The sequence below is a fragment of the Cebus imitator genome, unplaced genomic scaffold (assembly GCF_001604975.1).
Source record: "Cebus imitator isolate Cc_AM_T3 unplaced genomic scaffold, Cebus_imitator-1.0 Scaffold411, whole genome shotgun sequence".
NCBI classification, from domain to species: domain Eukaryota; kingdom Metazoa; phylum Chordata; class Mammalia; order Primates; family Cebidae; genus Cebus; species Cebus imitator.
In genome coordinates, this window is record NW_016107726.1 from 764,962 (window position 1) to 777,999 (window position 13,038).

The following is a 13,038-nucleotide window of genomic DNA, read 5'->3' on the forward strand; positions in this document are numbered from 1 at the left end:
GCCCGGCTCAATTTCTTGGTGATCGTTGAATTTTATGGAAAACAGGACTCATGCAACAGCGTTATCTAAAATTGGAGAACCTCCTGGGTATTAGCTACTCTTCAACAGTGAAATTCTAGGTAACCCCAGCTAGTGGGGCGACATTCATTTCTGCCATGTGGAGAAAACATTTTTAGATGAAACTGACCCTGGACACTATTCTCTTATCAAAAGTTATGGTAGGATGATACCTCCTCCTGTCACAGAGGCATCGCTCCAAAACATGAGAGAGAGAAAGAATCAAGAAGTACTGTTCCTCAAAAATTGGCTTTACTTTCTTGCAAAAAATAGGAAGCTGGCATTTTGCAGTTGTTTGGAGGAAAATAATCTCCTTAGAAATGCAGTTCATGAAGAACAAACACTTAAAAAATGCAATGTCAATTTTTTTTTTCAAACTGAAAAGACTGAAAATTTTCTTTAAATCATCTTACACTTTTTGTGACAAGAAAATCACTATTCCAGTGACCTGGAGTAGACCTAGAGAGAGTCAAGGAAACTTAAAGAAGTGAAAACATTATGCAAACATGCAATTCAGGATGAGGAACTATCCTTTATCACACACATGTGTGTAGTAAAATAGAATGAATTACACTTTAATTAATAATATAGAGCTATGATTTGGAAATACAGACTCAAATTCTCTCAATCATTGTTAAATGTCTTTACAACATTGAACATTAAATGTTCTTTCTTCAAGGTATTTTTTTTACTGTGATAGCCGAATCAGATTGCCTAGAGGCAATCGAAGTCCAATTCTGACACTTAGGTTGTGTTGAGCAAATAAATAGCACCCCATAGAGAATGCTGCCTCCACAAGGTTTATTTAGGGCTGGATATGCTGTGTATTACATAACACCAGTAAAGGGAGACTTAAAAGGGAATAAAAATACTACTTAAATAGTAGTATACTACTTAAATAACTACTTAATAAATACTACTTAAATAACTTTTTACCTCAAGAAAGCCAACACTAAGCCCAGGACGTGGCATGTAATCAATACTCAATAGGTAATTTCTAAAATCCATAGTTTCCATTTTTGTATACTCTGTATATCCTTGCTTATATGCATCCATTGTTTTATATAGCTGTAATCAGCTGGTAAAAATACAATTTTATTTTCTTTATCACTTCACTTAATACAACCATAGTACTAGAAAATGGTTTCTGTAGCTGACTGGTTTCTCATAAACATTGACCTCCTACATGACATTTATTAGCCTCAAGATTATGCTATTCAAAACATGTCTCAATGAATATCTTCTTATATACTTACCTTTTCCTTTGCTGGAAACTCATGGTCAGAATTAATTTCTATACATTATTTACTTCTATAAAAGGATGTGAAGATTTTCGTCTGATTAAAATTGGTTTATAAGTTGCTTTCTCTTCAGGTTGTACCAACACACCCTGGTAGAGAACCTATGCAAGTATCACCCTTATGTGAAAGCTCCGTAGTGTTTTTGTACAAGAGGAAGGCTGTGTCAGTCAATGGTTACAGATTCCTCTCACCAGTCAGAACGTGTGTAGGAGCCTGGTCTATTCAAATTACCATGTTGGGTACTTTTAGGAGGAGAAGAAATTGACAGAATGCATCGTCTGCATCATTAAGCTTACCATCTAGTTGGGAAGACTAAACTTATTAAATTCCTATACTCATAGCACTATGAGTATAGTGTGGAGAGGGAAGAAAAGGGGAAGGATGGTTGAACTTGATAAGAAATAGAGCAGTGGTCCTTAACTTCAAGAAATCAGCCACGGAGCTGACTGGAATCAATGGAATAATAAGTGTTTTTATGGTTACGAATGAGCTTACTATAAACTTCATAAATTGCAAACTTCTAGATAGACAACTTTCATCCTTCTCAGGCTATATCCTATCAATCTTATGTACTTCAGGAAAATTTCTCTAAAAATGTTGAAATATGGCAAGCGCTTGTTTTTAAATTGTGTTACCACCATGACAAGGGCCTTCTTGACATTGATTGAGATACGTTAGATAACCTGAGGACTGTAAGGTTTGGAACCATTATTAAGGAGGCAGATTCTTGAACTCTGAAATAATGAGACTTTGCTCCACTGAAAAACTATCAGAGGATTAATATTTATAGTTGCAGAGGAAGATGTCAGTGATTCTTCTAAAGTGAAGTTGTTAACCTTTCTTTAACTTCAAAGATTGCATTCTGTAGAGATGATAAAGCCCAGGTTCTGGAATAGCCTGGTGAGCTACTGCCATGAAAAGTGGTGAGTGAAGTGAAAAGAGTTAGAGGGCTGGTAAGGAGAAAGAAAAAAAATCTGATTTAAAGGATCTATATATACAATAGGCGTGACGTTCTTCGCTTTGAGAATGAGATATTAGCATCATAGGCTTCTTAGAATGCTGAGGAGTCTCTGCAGTGACTAAAACGTTAGTTTGAGGAAACATATTTTGGACCTTTACTATGAATAGAGATGGCTATGAGTCAGTGCTTTCCACCGGCTGCATCTTCCTGCTGAGAGGATCAAGATTATCCCATCAGTCAATCAGGAAGCAGATTCTTTGTACTGGATTGTGTATCAAAAATATGATTGATTTGTTTGCCCTTGATTCACTTACCCATTTATTTGTCCAACAAATATTGACTGCATTCTCACTACTTACACTCTTCTAGGCACTGGAAATACTGAATAGAATATGGCAGACATATCCTCTCTAGCGTCATGAAGTCGGGAGAGCAATCAAACTAATAATTGTAATAAGTTGTGTTGAGCAGTAATGCTAGGAAAGTACAGAGTGGTAGGGGCACAACTACCAGATGATTCTAATGTATTCCAGGGGATTGAGAGGTGGCTCCATGAGGATGTCCAGTTTAGTAGGGAATATTTAAGAGAGGGACTGGGAAACAGTGTTCTGGACAGAGAGAATAACAGGTAAAGAGTAGAATTTTGAGGAAATAAAAGAAACGTTTGGGATGGCCCCCAAAGTGGAGTTTGAGATGAAGGTAATTAAAATTGAGGCTGAAACAGCAGGTAACCGCTAGATTACATGAGCCACTTTAAAGAGTTGGAACTTTATTGTAAGTGAAACAGTAATCAATTGGTTTTATGCAGGAGAAAGTACTAGGTCAATTTGTGTTCATTACAGGGCAATTTGGCTGCTGTGTGGAGAATGCGTTTGAGGGGAGAGGGAATTAAGTCAGCAAAACTGGTTAGCAGACCACAGAAGTAATACAGTTGAGACAAAATGGTAGACCCTTCGACAATTTTGACAATAGGAATGGAAAGAAGCGAAGGAATTGAGAGGAAAAGAGGTAAATAAGCAAGAATTGGAGTTGGATGTAAGATTTGATTTAATGAATAAATTTGAATAAGAACTTGATATAAGATTAGTAAGAGGAGGAGCAGGGGATTATATTGAAGTTCAACTTAGGAAACTTAATGGTACCATGATATGATATAAATTTTATTTAAAAAAAACAAAAACAAAAAAAAGCCGTTAAATGGGCCGGGTGTGGTGGCTCACGCCTGTAATCCTAGCACTTTGGGAGGCCGAGGTGGGTGGATCACGAGGTCAGGAGATCGAGACCATCCTGGCCAACATGGTGAAACCCTGTCTCTACTAAGATATAAAAAATTAGCCGAGCGTGATGGCGCGTGTCTGTAGTCCCAGCTACTCAGGAGGCTGAGGCAGGAGTGGTGCGTGTCTGTAGTCCCACCTTGCTTGAACCCGGGAGGTGTAGGTTGCAGTGAGCCAAGATTGCACCACTGCACTCCAGCCTGGTGACAGAGCTAGACTCCATCTCAAAAAACAAAAAAAAAAAAAAAAAAAAAACCCCAGAAGTTAAATGATTTCAATTAGGGACATGTTAAGTTTGAGATGCCTGGGAGTCATCGAAAGTGAAGATGCTTAATAAGCAGTCAGTTATACAGATGCAGAATTCAGTAAAGATTTTTGACCTAGAAATATGGATTTGGGAGTCATCAGCAAATAGATGGTAATTGAAACATCGGAAGGATGTAATTATCCGGGGAGAATGAAAATAGAACCCTGCAGAACAAAGGTAGTTAAGGAGGAGGGTAAAAGAAAATGAAGCTACAAAGTTGATTGAGAAAATTGACCTGAACAGTAAGACAACAACCAAGAGAGTGTGCTGACTTGAAAACTAAGAGCAAACACTGATTGGGAGGGACGGAGCAGTGCCATTTGCAGCTGTGAAGATCCGGCGAGTTGAGGACAGAGAACTTGGTGAAGTGGATGAGAACAGTTCCAGTAGAGTCAGAGAACAAGTGGCTGCTTATGCATAGCACTCCATTTCCTTCCTTTCTTTTGTAAATCAGATCACCTGGGCTGTGAGCATCATGTAAAAATTAAGAACATATGAAATTCCAGTAAAGACCTCTTTCTTCCATAAATTACATGACCTGTAGGAACATTCATTGTGATTTTTTGGAACTGTTGTGCTCACTTTTTGTCCTCAGCTTGGTTTAATAATGCAGATTGCTTGGTTATAGGAAGATGAAATACTATTTAAGTTGCTGAAAGATGTTTTTTAAATAAAAATCCGATGAAGCAAAAGGATTTTAATGCACAAGGATTAGTTTTAATTATCCAGAACACCAGAAGCATTATTTCTGTTAAGAAAAAATTTTACTTATATAAATGTGATATTCTCAGGAACTTATTTTTGAATTTCTTTGAAAACAGAAAATGCATCTTTAAAGTTTGAATAGAAAATTTATCACCCGTAAAATATATTAGTCTGTATATTAGGAGATTATGTGTTATTTGGTGAATAATGGCTACATTGCTATAAACCAAGCTTGTGCAACCCATGGCCCATGGGCCGCATGCAGCCCAGGAGATGGCTTTGAATACAGCGCAAAATAAATTTGTAAGCTTTATTAAAACATTATGAGATATTTTGCAATTTTTTTTTAGCTCATCAGCTATCATTAGTGTTAGTATATTTCATGTGTGGCCCAAGACCATTCTTTTTCTTCCAGTGTGGCTCAGGGAAGTCAAAGGATTAGATACCCCTGCTATAATCTTATAAGGCCAAGATTTTTTTCTTTTCTTTTTTTGGCAGGGGAATGTGAATAATTAATTCTTTCTTGCCTTGGTTTAGTTTTTGAGGGACTCTGCTTTTCTCTTTCTTTTCTCCTGCTTTTCAAGCTTTGAGCTCGCAAGTTTGAGACCAGCCTGGGCAACTCAGAAGATTCTACCTGTAAAAAATTTTTTTTTAATTTAGCTGGGCATGGTGCCATGCACCGTAATCCTGGCAACTCGGGAGGCTAAGCCAGAAGGATTGCTGGAGCCCAGGAGGTCAAGCCTGCAGTAAGCCATGATCGTGCCACTGTACTCCAGCCAGGAAGACAAAGTGAGACCCTATCTCAAAACAAAGAGAGTTAAAAAAAGGAAGAAAACATTTTTTTTTTTTAAAAAGGAACATATACTATCATTGGTTTAGTGAGTTTCCCAAGATGACCATACTTTTATGAGTCAATGTATTGTTTTCAGTATCTTTAGGAAATTGAGGCAGTGTATCCTCACCCCAGTGTAACCTGCTATAGGGTAGATTTCTATATAGTGTGAATTTTCCCTGCACTCCTGCAAAAGATATTTAGGCCTTAGAAGTAATAAATAATTAAAGTACCTTTGGCAAACTATATCATCTTCACCTATTATCATAATTAATAATTGTGTAGCCCCTTATATTTTGAGAATACACACAGATATGCACACACACAGATATATATATATATATGCATATATATATATATATACACACACACACAGATATATATATATATATATGCATATATATATATATACACACATACATATATACACAGTCATGCATCACTTAAAGATGGTCTGTATTCTAAGAAAATGTGGCATTAGGTGATTTTACCATTTTGTGCCAACATTATAGAGGGCGCTTACAGAAGCCTACATGGTAGAGCCTATTATACACATGGGCTGTATAGTATAGCCTATTGCTCCTAGGCTACAAATCTGTACAGCATGTTACTATACTGAATACTGCAGGCACTTGTAATACAATGGTAAATATTTGTGTATCTAAACATACCTAAACATAGAAAAGATACAGTAAAAATATATTATTATAATTTTATTGTACCACTGCTGTATATGCATACCAAAAAAATCATTATGTAGCTCCTGGCTGCATATATATCTCATTTGTTTGTCCTGTGAAATAGGTTATTATCCCTATTTTATAGATAAGGAATCTGAAGTTCAAAGAAGGTTAAATGCATGGCTGTGGGCACATAGAATGTGGTTATAGAGCTGGGAGGTGAGGCTCCCATTCATCTCTCCAGACCTGTTCTGCCCCATTTCTGACAGATTGTTACTATAGCTCTTATGACCTGCAGAGTTTACTTTCCAACCTCTGGAAATTCTAGAGAAATGATAAAAATATATATATATGTGTGTCTAAAATTGGACAAAAATACCAGCCTCTGACAGAAATTGAATGCAATTAAAGATAACAAAGTATTAATAATAATTGATGGACTTCAACAAGTCTGAGCCTTTGTTGCATTCAGCCTTTTCCCAATTGGCAGGAATCACTAACTTGCAGAAGCACTCAGCTCTACATGTTCCTGATTCCTGTATGTTTGCCAGGCGCAGCCCGTGAGATCCCAGTGACTTTGCGAAACTTCTCAAGAGAATTCAGTCAAATCTAACAAAAGTTTTCATTCTTTGTCCAACTTATCGGTACCACTTAAGATTCAAATTGTAATAAAGAGATGATTAAAATATTTAAAATACTTTCTATGCAGGTGCCAGTGATAAAGTGCCTTTCACTACAAAAATGCAGAGGTTACATCTAAGTGTGCAGAAAGGAAATGGTGAGGCTGCTGGGAATTCTGAGTCTAAAAATAGTGCTCAGTAAACACCCATAATAAAAAAAAACTCTCACTGGCAATACAGGTCTATGTCATGAGATTGTGTAAAATTTATATGTGTATCTAGTGCCTGCTATGTGCTTGGTGTTGCTCTTTTCAGTATGTTAACTTATTTGTTATACCAACTCTATAGGGAGGATTCTATGGTTTCCCCCATTTCACAGAAGAAACTATGGCTAAAGAAGTTAAAAAACTTAGCCTAAGACACACAATGAATATGTGGTGGAGCCAGGATTGAAACTTAGAGGTCTAGATCCAGCACATTATTCTGCCACTCCAGTAAAATCAGACAGAAAATTCACAGTGTTTGCAAAATCAAAAAATATCTGTATTAGTTTGTTCTCATGCTACTAATAAAGACATACCTGAGACTTGGCAGTTTTCAAAGGAAAGAGGTTTAATGGACTCACAGTTCCACATTGCTGGGGAGGCCTCACAATCATGGCGGAAGGCCAAGGAAGAGCAAAGGGACTTCTTACAGGGCAGCAGGCAAGAGAGTGAATGCAGGGGAACCCCCCTTTATAAAACCATCAAGTCTCATGAGAGTTGTTTACTATAATGAGAACAGCATGGGAAAGACAACCCCCAACCATGATTCAATTACCTCCCACCAGGTTCCCTCCTATGACATGTAGAAATTATAGGAGCTACATTTCAAGATAAGATTTGGGTGGGAACACAGCCAAGCCATATTGATACTAGTGCCTTTTGACCCAGTGTTTCCACTTGCAGTAATACTTTGTACACATTCGCAAAGATATAGGTACAAGAATATTCACTGAAGTGTTACTTTTAATAGCTAAAAAAATTAAATCTATCCAAATGTTCACCAATAGGGGAATGATTAAATCATGCCACAGCCATTATCCTTGGGGAGTGCCAGGCAGCTGATGTAAACTATGAGCAAAATAATGAGTACTGACATGGAAAAAGGATTAAAATTGGATGAGGAAAAAAACTATGTACAAAACAATGTGTGTACCGTAAGACCTTTTTTTTTTTTGCAAAATATTGATGGTAATTGAGATGGAAGAGGCAGAAACTAAGATTAGTGTACACGAATAGAAGAAAAACAATTGATAGCATGTGTGCATAAATACTACTGCTAATTGCTATCACTGTGGTATGAGATTACAGAGTATGTGTATTTCTAGTGATATATTTATTCATTTAACAGGTACTTATTGGAAATGCGCTACATACTAGGTTCTAGATGCTGAGGATGTATATAGCACTTACGTTCTCATTAGAAAAGACAGAAAATTAGCAAGTAAGTAGGGAACATCTGAATTTTGATACACAAAGCCTATTACTTTTATATGAAAAAGGTATTTTTTAAGATAAGGGTGGGCATGGGTGGCTCGCGCCTGTAATCTTAGCACTTTGGGAGGCCTAGGTGGGTGGATCACCTGAGGTCAGGAGTTCAAGACCAACATGGCCAACATGGTGAAACCCTGTCTCTACCAAAAATACAAAAATTAGCTGGGTGTGGCAGGAGCCTGTAATCCCAGCTACTTGGGAGGAGAATGGCTTGAACCTGGGAGGCAGAGGTTGCAGTGAGCCGAGATCACACCATTGCACTCCAGCCTGGGCGACAGAGCAAGGCTCAGTCTCAAAAAAAAAAAAAAAAAAAAAAACCCCAGAAGTTAAATGATTTCAATTAGGGACATGTTAAGTTTGAGATGCCTGGGAGTCATCGAAAGTGAAGATGCTTAATAAGCAGNAAAAAAAAAAAAAAAAAAAAAAAAAGTATTTTTTAAGATAAAACAAAAAAAGACCATTATCAAAGTAAAGTGGGGGCGGGTTCTGTGAAAGTCCACAGCCCTTCTGTTCATGAAAGATTGGCTGTGAGGTAAGAGGCTGGTGGTAACCAAAATAAAGCTGATAGAATAGATCTCATTTTAGCTCCATCAGTTCTGACAGTGCCCCAAGACTTGAGACATGACTTAGGTAAAAAATAGAAAAATAATATAAACTGTAGGAGGGTTTATTTGTAAGTGCGTATGGAATTTGCCGGGAGCCAAATCTGAATGATTGTGTGTTTGTTATCACTGATAGGTACTGTCTTTTCCTAACCTGGGAGTCCTTTTCTAACCTGGGAGTCCCCCAAACAGAATTACATGTTTAGTAATCAGTTATATAGCTAAGCATAGATGGGCAGGGTCCTTTATAGGAACAATCAGTATCTCCAGGATAAATTCCTATAGATTTAGCACCTTTTTCCCAGCAAGCTTCACATAAGTTGCCTCAGTGGTTAAGGAAAGCTTGATTTTGCTAGATATCAAGCAATTATTTCTTGTTAGGACAGGATAAATAGGAAATCAAAGTCCTGTTAAAATAAAAAGTAGATCCCCAAATGTGTATGTGTGATTATGTGTGGATAAAAAAGAATTGATTTGCCATGTACCACCCTCCTACCCACCTTGGATACTTGAAGTTTCATTTCTGTTTCTGAGTACACAGATACACACACACACACACACACACACACACACACACACACACACATCTATGGCTTTCCAAGTATATGTACACATCATATTGTAATATCTATCTCCTCCAATAATTCAGGTAAGTATAAACATTTAGACACTATCAGTTATATTTCCCATGTTGATTTTTTTTTAAAACAAAAATCAAGAGAGCAAAAATTAAATACACTAAACAGAGCCATAGTTATTTGCTTGTGAGGCAACGGAGAGCCTGTGTTACTTATGAAATGAGTTCAGTGGGTTTGAAACTGAAACCAGAAGTGCTAGAAGAAAATGGAGGTGTTGTTCTATAATAGGGATCATTCCAAGTGATAGTCTAGATTATGAAATTCTGGTTAGTTAAGAGGATTTTAAAGGTTCCCATAGGATTGGTCATATTTTCTGTTTTCGGACACAAACATACGAACACAGTTTTGAAAGAGGTCAAAGATGTCGATAACATGTATATAACAAAGCATATATATAATGTATATATATACACATATAACATGTATATAACAAAGCAGATATAGAGAAATGTATATATATATATGCATATATATATATGCATATATATATATGCATATATATATATGCTTTGTTATATACATGCTTAGGACATGGCAAAAATTTTTTCTTTAATTCTCAAAAGAGAACTACATAACAATAAATGCATAAAATCTTGCAGTTTGTAAAGTTCATTAGCTCAGCCATCTTGTTAGGTGTGTACTGTGAAGATGTCTATTCTACAGTTGAGGAGATGGCAGCTCACAGCTTGAGTAACTTTACAGATTCCACAAACATTTATTGAGAAACTGTGCCTTGGTCTTAACTGTTTCCCAATCGGAAACAGCCTCAAGGTGGACTTGCCAGTTATTATTCTTTGCATTCTCTGAAAGCAGAAACAAAATATTTTGTTGCTAATTTAGGAAAGAGAGAATTCCTAAATGACTAATATGAGGTTGGATACAAAGCTCTTGCACACACCATTTCTGATCTCTGAAAACTAGGTTCACACCTGAGCAAACAGCCTTGCTGTTTTCAGAACCAACCAAGGTCACCTGGGTTCATATTGCAAACTCTTATTCTGCCTTCCTCCTTCTATTATATCATACTGCCTTTTCTACATTCAAATACTTCTTGAAATTAGATACAAATGAAAAAATACTCAAAGTGTTTTTAAAAAGCTATAGATTGCCTTTTCACAGCATCAGAAATTTCAACAAGTTTCCTGTATAAAAAACAAGCACATCTAGAGCCCCTGAAATATAATTTGATTCATAGAGTTTAAGTGCATAGATTTTAGAGCCATATCTATATAATATAGAATCAAGCTATGTACACCCTGTCTAATTTCATCAATTCTCAGACCACCACTGCTGCAAAAGATTACTCCACTCTTCTTTTCAAAATCCCAAAATGAAATGAATGGAAGATAAAGCACAGAAAATGGTGATCGGCATGTTGATCGCCTTTATCTTTTCTCTGCTTGTATGCTCCAGGTGGGAGAGTTCAGAGCACATGCTGCTGAGTGGACAGCCAACGTCACAGCCGAATTCAAAGAAACCAGGAGGCGACTGAGTGTGGAGATTTATGACAAGTTCCAGCGCGCCACCTCCATCAAGCGGAAGCTCTCAGCAGAACTAGCTGGAAACCACAACCAGGAGCTGACTCCTTGTAGGAGGACCCTGTCAGTGAACCACCTGACCAGCGAGAGGGATGTCTTGCCTCCCTTACTGAAGACTGAGAGTATCTATCTGAATGGTTTGACACCACACTGTGCTGGCGAAGAGATTGCTGTGATTGAGAACATTAAATAGCCCTCTCTTTGAAGAACCTTAGGCATAGCCATAGGTGAGGACTTCTCTATGCTCTTTATGACTGTTCCTGGTAGCATTTTTTAAATTGTGCATGAGCTCAAAGGGGAACAAAATAGATACACCCATCATGGTCATCTGCCATCAAGAAAATTTGGAATTCGAGCCAGCACTTTCTTTCTGATGATGCTTGTTGATTGGTCCACTTTCTTTGATGAGTGGAATGACAAGCAATGTCAGATGCCTTTTTGTGCCCAGACTGTTTTCCTCTCTCTTTCCCTAATGTGCCATAAGGCCTCAGAATGAATTAGAATTGTTTCTGGTAACAATGTAGCTTTGAGGGATCAGTCCTTAACTTTTCAGGGTCTACCTAACTGAGCCTAGATATGGACCATTTATGGATGACATTTTTTTTTTTTTTATTGACAAGAAATTCTTATGCAGCCTTTTACCTAAGAAATTTTCAGTCAGTGCCTTATCTTATGAAGAAACAGAACCTCTCTAGCTAATGTGTGGTTTCTCCTTCCCTGCCCCCACCCCTAGGCTCACCTCTGCAGTCTTTTACCCCACTTCTCCCGTTTGAATACCATACCTTGCTGGAAACAGTGTGTAAAATGACTGAAGTGATGATGCCCGAAGAAGAAATAGATGCCAAATTAGATGGACATTGAAGCAACACTCAGCGTTGCCTAGCGTTAAAGGCACTGCAGAGAAATGAGGTGCAGAGGTGGCCCCTCTGAGTATTTATTTGACTCAGGTACCAGTGGTACATATATACACTGTAATTATGACCAGGCTGGTAAAATTGGCTGCTCCCAAACAATCCCCTTTTTCCTGGCAGTATTTGGAGTTTATCATTTGTTAATAACTATACATTTTTTAAAGTCAGAAGAAGAAAATCTATCTATCTATATATAAATGACCTGACAGAAGAAAACTGTTAAAAATGGATATTATTTGAGGTGATTTAAAACACTGGGTGTGAATTATCATTCTGATGGAAAGAAAATAGCAAAATAATGTGTTACAAGTATTTGCTAATAAACAGTATACTGCCAGCTTCTAATTGCTTTTTGATGTATGAAAGGCTTATGTAACTTTCTTTTCCTTGGGTGACTTTTGCCAGAGAGAGGAGGTGGCACAGTGGTGAGTGCAGGGCACAGTCCTCGCCTTCCGTGGGTGTACCTTTGGAGTTGTGACTTGGCTGTGAGGGCAGAAGTTGAAGTTGGGATCACTGTGATTTTGCACAGGGAAAAATGCAGATTGCAGGCATAATTCATCTCTGACATTAGAGAAAAAGCTGTTATAGCACAATTTAAATTTTGAGAGTTTGCTGTTTTTTTTTTTTTTTTTTTTTTTTTTTTTTTTTTTTTTTTTTTTTTTTTTTTTTTTTTTTTTTTTTTTTTTTTTTTTTTTTTTTGGATGGTTCCAAGATTCAGAAAAAATTCAGTAAATACACCCCGTAAATTGCTACCCTTTCCTTTATTTTCATACTTAGATCTGCTGTACATTGTATATATATAATTTTTAAAATGCAGAAAGAAAATAATTTCCCTAAATATAATTGCAAAACTGATTTCTTTCACTTTTTGGTGTGGGGTGGTGGGAGCTGTATCTGAATAAGTGGCATTCAGATTACAGTCTTGAAAAATAATAAACCCAGAATCTTTAAATTAAAAAAAACAAACTAATAGATGCTTATTTTCCAAAATTTAAATTTAAGCTAGAAATGTAAATATTCAGCTAACTTGTAAAAGGTACTTTTATAAAGTTAAAAAAAATTCTAACCAAAATTTTA

General features: G+C 36.9%; 1 protein-coding gene across 6 annotated transcripts in view; it reads left to right on the plus strand.

The window, feature by feature from the left end:
- Nucleotides 1-12,167, plus strand: part of KCNK2 (potassium two pore domain channel subfamily K member 2) — a 216,702-nt gene extending 204,535 nt beyond the window's left edge. For 5 of the 6 annotated variants that reach the window (XM_017509219.2, XM_037731604.1, XM_017509217.2 and 2 more), the window contains exon 7: nucleotides 10,926-11,661. In XM_017509219.2, the coding sequence (XP_017364708.1) occupies nucleotides 10,926-11,243 (318 nt within the window). In that variant the 3' untranslated portion in view covers nucleotides 11,244-11,661. Of the gene's footprint in view, nucleotides 1-10,925; nucleotides 11,662-11,783 lie in introns of those variants that run through there. The other variant, XM_017509218.2, reaches the window with a different exon arrangement.
- The last annotated feature ends 871 nt before the right edge of the window (nucleotides 12,168-13,038 follow it).